Consider the following 6,644-nt stretch of genomic DNA (forward strand, 5'->3'; position numbering starts at 1 on the left):
CAGGTGGTGGGCCCACTGGGGAGTGATCCCACGTCGCTTCTTCGGGTTGGACCCGACCGGGGCCCATGGGAGGAGCCCCGGCCACCAGCCGCTCGCCTTCGAGCCCCAACCCCAGGCCTGGCTCCAGGGTGGGACCCTGGTGACGCCAATCCGGGCGACGTAACGGTATCTCTGGTGTTGTCACTCATAAAGGGGGTTTTGAACCGCTCTTTGTCTGGCTTTGTCTGGAGTTTACTTAATACCTAAGCAATGTGCTAGCGTTTTGGTTATTTTGGCATCTACTAAAGTTTTTGGGGCTAATTTGGATTTTAGCTCACATTTAACCAACACACTGAATATTTTTGCAAAATTAGCATGTATTAGGGATTTTTAAGCAATTTTACTGCAAATTTTTCTGAAATTTAGGTCAACTTCACCACTTTTTCATAGTTATTTCAGCAAAAAGCTTCAGCATCTTCAGGGACTACTTTCAGCAAAAAGTATTCACACTAACATTATTGCAGGTAATGCAACTTTTTTAGTTATTACTATGGCTTACATATAGCTTATTATAGTAGATGTAGATCTCAGTTTGTAGACATAACTTTGGTCTTCGCTTTCCAGATAAATCTTCAGTAGTATTCAAAAGTTTTAGAACAAAAAGTGCATGGTTGTCGAACTCAATCGCACAAGGGGCCTAATTCAGAAACACACCTTAGGTCACGTGCCGAACAGGATAAACATTTATTGAACACTCTAAAACTACATTTTAGATTAGCCAAATCAGCCAAAACACCTAGTATGTGGCTGGAAAAAATAGCTAAACTTCAAACTCGCCTAAAAAATCTTAGTAAATGTCTTCCATACTGCAGTCAAACCAGAGGATGAACACTACAGCCTTTTTGACTCTTTGACTTCTATTTTTTTGTGTACTGTCTGATCTGTCTTCTGCTGCCCCCCCACCCCGTCAGCTATCACATGATCAGGTAACAGCTGCATGTCCACCCCCACCTCATCACCTCGTCTTGTGCTTATACCCCCCCCACCACTGAACCGACTGCGTTCCGTCATCTCTCCGTACGTGCGTGTTCAGTTGAATATTTGTTGGTGTTTGTGTAGATTTGTGATTGACCCTCTTCTCCCTCCGTCCGACCTCTCTCGCTCTCCTGCGTCTGCATGTCCGTCATGAATGTCTGCTCCCACAGGTGGAGGATGGGGGGGATGCAGCACTGTAACCCGGAGCAGATCATGCTGAGCGCTGTGGGCCGGAGACCCAGTCCAGACGTCAACATCATGAAGGAGAGGCTCATCCTTTCAGGTTTGAGGACGCTCCCCTTTCCTTCAGGAGAAGTGAATGACGGAATCAAACTGTTTTACAGCAAATCAGTTTCAGTTTGTTTAAAAGAGTCTCTTCACAAACAAGCTTGACTCAAAATGCTCAACAAAAAGCCCAAAACATCAAACAGAGCTTTACTACTTTTGATTGTTATAATACAGTTTAGTTTAAATCACTCAAGTGAAGACAAACATTCTATGGAAATGAAAGAATGTGAAGAAAACCTTCAGAGGAACCAGAGGACCACAATGTGCTTTGACCCAACATGTAGAGCAGGGCTGTCAAACTCCAGGCCTCGAGGGCCGGTGTCCTATGTTTTCTGACCTGACCTGATCTGATCAGGTAATCAGCAGCAGATGAGGCAGGATTTCTGAAAGAAATCATCAATTCAAGCTTCTTTAAGCGTTGTAAAAACAGTTACACTAATGTTTTTGTTTAAAATAGGTATCTTTGAATGCTGCTTGTTTGATTCTGAAGGTCATTCAGATTTTCCTCTTCTAATTTATGCTAATGCTAATGCTAGCTTTCCACATCGGGGATGAGATGTAGAGCTGCAGAAGATCTTTTCTGCCCAGGTGAAGTTGAACAGACTTAAAGTCAGACAATTTCAACGTGTCTGACGATAAAGACAAAAGTTACGTATCATGTTTACGGCCCTGTCGCCATTTTGTGTGGCGTCACTGTGTAGGGCTGGGTTAAAAAAATCGATTAATTTATTTAAGCTTTAAAAAATCAATAATCGATTCATTAAAATATAATTTCCCATGGGACTGCTAATGCTAACGCTCGGTTGACCAAAAAAAATACATTGCTGACTAAATAAACATCTTCATAAACTCACAGGCATTAATTTTCCAAACTCTTTTAAGGAAATCATTTTTAAAGTAACTATTTGTGGTCTAAAACTTAGTTTTTTTCCCTTCATACTATTGTCTTCTTCTTGAATAATGTGCACTTCTATAGCGCGATCACCACCTAGTGGCCAAACTGAAACATCCTCCAGGAGAAGCAGAACAATGTTTACAATGTTAATGATCTGAACATTTTAGTTAGAACTTCTCCTTTAGAGAATCCATGGAACACTGGATGATATTAACAATCTCAGTATTTCACTGATACGTTTACAGGATGTGAACTGGATCAGATTAATATAAATATATTCAAATTAAATAGTAGATTTTTAGTGTAGTTCTAAACAAATGTGTATAAATGTGTAAACTTAAAATTGAATTGAATTGAAGAATCGAAAGAATCGGAAAAAATCAGAATCGAATGAATTCAGGTTCTTGTGAATCGAGTCGGATCGTTTCTAGAAATTATAATAGATACCAGCCTTATCATCGTGAAAATGGTTAATTAGAGGATAGACTTTAAAGTTCTGTTACTGGCTTATAAAGGTTTATAACCTCCTGACCCGGTATGTACCAGCCAGACCTCTCCGGTCATCTGGATCCGGTTTTTTATTAGTTCCTAGAGTCAGAACAGAACAGCTGAAATACTGCGTGTATTTAAATCCAGGTTAAAGACTCACCTGTTCTCAGCTGCATTTGATTAATATGGATTCAAAAGTTTACGTAGTTTAAAATATTAAATATATAAATATGATTAAAATCATAAACATACTTCATAGATTGTTTTTAATTATTGATATACATATTCTAATGACAGGTGAGGCAGCCTATCATCACCTGTCAGCACCTGTCAGCACCTATCATCACCTGTCCTCCTCCTCACACTCCACATCCCTGAACTGTTGCAGAAGAGTGTCAAGTCTGCACCAAAACGTCTGACAAAAACACATCTTTAACAACCAAAATGCAGAGACAACAAAAACACTCTGAAAGATCTGTTATAGAACAGGAAAGATTAGTTTGTAGCACAAATATAATAGACATGGAAACATCTGTTATGTGTAAGAGAGATGGAAGTCAGTCCAACCTTTTGCTTTCTTTCCTTTTTCTGACTTTGATCCTGTTATTAGTGCTGTCATGCGATTCATTTTTTGCATGAATAATTAATCATGACCTGTCATTAATTAATCTTATTAACAGATTAATGATTTTCTAACCTTATTATTGCTGTTAAAACCCTCATTTGAGATATTTTATTTAAGTTAGTGACACTGTGGCTCAGCAAAAGATGAAAATAATCATTTAATTCATTAATTATTATAAGACTTCCAACCGTTACTTTTTGTTCAAGATTGATCTTTAATCAATCTTGAACAAATGGGAAAATAAAAAACAAAAAATCCCCATCAGGTTAAGAGTGCTTTAATTTACCACATAAAAAAACAGTAGAAACAATTTTTCTGAGCAATCCAGAAAATATTGAACACAAACTTCTTATTAGAACCATAATTCAAATGTTGATTTACATTTTCCACATTTACATTTTTCCACAACAGTAAGACATGAGTTATTTTATCATTTCCTTTAACTTATTTGGGTGAATTTGATCATTTTAAAGACTGAGATAAACCAGAAAAGAAATAGAGAAGAGAATCTATGAAGGAAGAAATCAAACACTGCAGAGGAAATGAACTATTTACACTTTCAACTTTATTTTTTTAAACCTTATCTTCATCATCTGGACGAGAACAAGCACTAAGTGGGGAACTTTCCCTCTAAAATGCAGCTTTCTCAAAAAGAAGCTGGAGCTGAAGCGGTTACCATGACAACGCACCACATAATGAATAGTCCATTTTTGTAAGAAAAAAAAAAGATTGAACTAAAAAATAAGTACAAAGAAAGGACTGAAGTTTCACTGATTTATTTAATATTTTATACATATTTTTAAATGACCAATGGTGTGAGCAGGATAAAGTGACCATGTGACACAAAAAATTAACACAAAAAAATGATGTGCTAAAATACCTGTAATTAATTAATCGTGATTAACGCCATAATTTGACAGCCCTATTATCTTTCTCACTTTAATGATAAATTATCAGTTTTTCTGTTAAAAATGATGAACGTTAGAACTAAACGATAAATCTCTGTTCCCACTTTTATGGAATCATATTGCTTTTCATGTGAACCTCAATAACTCATAACTCCCTGATTTAATTGATCAGTTTTATCAGTTAAAATAATCCAAATGTAAAAACAAGTTGAACATTTTCAAATCTCTTCTTCCAAATGCTGTTCAGCCTCAGTGTGAGTGTTCATGTTTAGAGACTCCTCACGGCTCTGATGTGCGTCTGCTTTCCAGAGCTGAACAGTGGTCTGGGCAGCACGGAGGATCTCTGTCTGTGTCCTGAGAACGGTCACGTGCGATACTCTCCAGGAGGCTTCGTTCACTGACGCCACCCATGACGGCAGAGACGGTTTTGGTCTCTGAAATCATCTACCGAACAAAGCCACGTCCTCCTCGGTGGTTCTCTCTCTGCAGAGAAACATCCCAACGGTCTGCTGTCGCACACGAGCACTCGTCTGACTTGTCTGACTCGTCTGGACTCGTCTGACTTGTCTAGACTCGTCTGTCTCGTCTGGTCTCGTTTGGACTCGTCTGTCTCGTCTGGACTCGTCTGACTCGTCTGGACTCCTCTGACTCGTCTGGACTTCTGACTCGTCTGACTCGTCGGACTCGTCTGTCTCGTCTGGACTCGTCTGGACTCGTCTGGACTCGGCTGGACTCGTCTGTCTCGTCTGGACTCGTCTGACTCGTTTGACTCGTCTGGACTCCTCTGACTCCTCTGACTCGTCTGGACTCGTCGGACTCGTCGGACTCGTCGGACTCGTCTGCCTCTGTTACATGCAGACACACTCACATGCTGCCTTTTTGTGATATGGATGACCCTGTAGATATATTTATCTTTAGGATAACCTGCTAGTTTTCTTTCTGTTTAATAAAGACAACTCGTATTCTTTCAAGTCTGCAGCTGTTTTTAGAGAATCGGTTGGTTACGTTTGTCATGAAGAAGTCGGAGCTCCACAGTCAGAGCCGCTGTGGTCCTCTCCATTCTGCTGACACAGCAGCTCTGTGGCCTCTTTTCTGATGGGATGAGAACTTCCTTGGACCTAATTAAAGCTGACTGAGCTGTCGGCAGAACGTTGATGGAACGTCGAGCCCGGAACCATCCTCCAGGTGGACGGAGCATGTCAGAACCGGGGCTGGCTGGGTTCCAGGAGGTCAGCAGCTGAGAGGATTCCTCCTGACATGTGGCATCTTCACGGAGGAGTTTTCATCAGAGCTGCTGTGACAGCACCAGCTCCAGGAGCCAAACTCCTCCATGACTGAGATGCTGAATTATTCAGAGTTTGTGCACAGAGAGACGGACGGAGAAGCAGAGAGGTGAAGACGGCGAGCGGCTCTAACTAACCTAAAAACAAGCCAACCACTGAGATGACGGCAAACTTAAACCTTTTATCCTGGGGAGCAAAAACCTCAAAGACTCACAGTTAAGGAAAAATAAACATGACATTAAACGACCAAAATAAAGAACAGGAGCACTGCATCTACAGACCAGACGGTGATAAAACGCTGCAAACATCAAGACATACAGTGAAGGAAAGATGACCTCTCACAACATCCAATGTATCGTATTTTTGCAGATATTGACCATAAAAATGATCATGAAGTACGTTTTCATAGAAAGGAACATCAGAACTCTAAAAGAACTAGAACTTAAATTCCCCATGACAATTTTATTTATTTAAAAGAACGTTCCCAGTAGTGTTTTAATAATGATTGTAAAATTTTTTACCCAAAATCCAACAACCTAAATGTCTTAAAAAGCCATTTTTCATGTTGATCTGAAGCCTCTGTTTCCAAAATCTCCTCTGAGGGGGCGTGGCTTTTGGAGCTCCGCCCCTGATCCCCCCATCTAATTATGATAACTCAGAGTCTCTCTAGCATAAATCTTCACCACTGCTCCATAAAAACGTCCATCAATCTGGGTAATGTCCAGCCGTATGGTTCTGATCCGGATGTCAGCTGGACGAGGAAGTGAAGATCTTCATGGACAGAACTTCCTCCAAAATCCTGATTCTTTCTCCTTCCAGTTCACCAAAGACTCTTTTAGCTAATTCTCCAATGTTTATTGACTGTGATCAATACATTCAATCATTGGTTTCTCAGAGTTCTTGATAAAATAATGAAAGCTAACATCAAAATGCTCTTTCATTGATTTACAATCCTTTTTTCTGGTTCTGCTCGTCATGATGTCATCCTTTTAGAGGAGGCATCGTTCACTATGCCCAAAATTCATTTTCACCGGGTAGTACTCAAATTTTGGTGAGTTTTTACTAGGGCTGGGAATCACTGGGTACCTCACGATACGATACGATACGCGATACATGGCTCACGATATCGATAATATCGCGAT

At 40.1% G+C, this 6,644-nt stretch overlaps 1 protein-coding gene across 1 annotated transcript in view; it reads left to right on the forward strand.

Moving 5' to 3' along the window:
- The window catches only part of gdpd5a (glycerophosphodiester phosphodiesterase domain containing 5a), a 39,700-nt gene extending 34,510 nt beyond the window's left edge, over positions 1 to 5,190 (forward strand). The window contains exons 15-16 of the mRNA XM_024260604.2: positions 1,185 to 1,297; positions 4,529 to 5,190. Coding sequence (XP_024116372.1) covers positions 1,185 to 1,297; positions 4,529 to 4,620 — 205 coding nt within the window. The 3' untranslated portion in view covers positions 4,621 to 5,190. The remainder of the gene's footprint in view (positions 1 to 1,184; positions 1,298 to 4,528) is intronic.
- Positions 5,191 to 6,644: the final 1,454 nt, after the last annotated feature.

This window comes from Oryzias melastigma, linkage group LG14 (genome assembly GCF_002922805.2).
Source record: "Oryzias melastigma strain HK-1 linkage group LG14, ASM292280v2, whole genome shotgun sequence".
NCBI classification, from domain to species: Eukaryota; Metazoa; Chordata; class Actinopteri; order Beloniformes; family Adrianichthyidae; genus Oryzias; species Oryzias melastigma.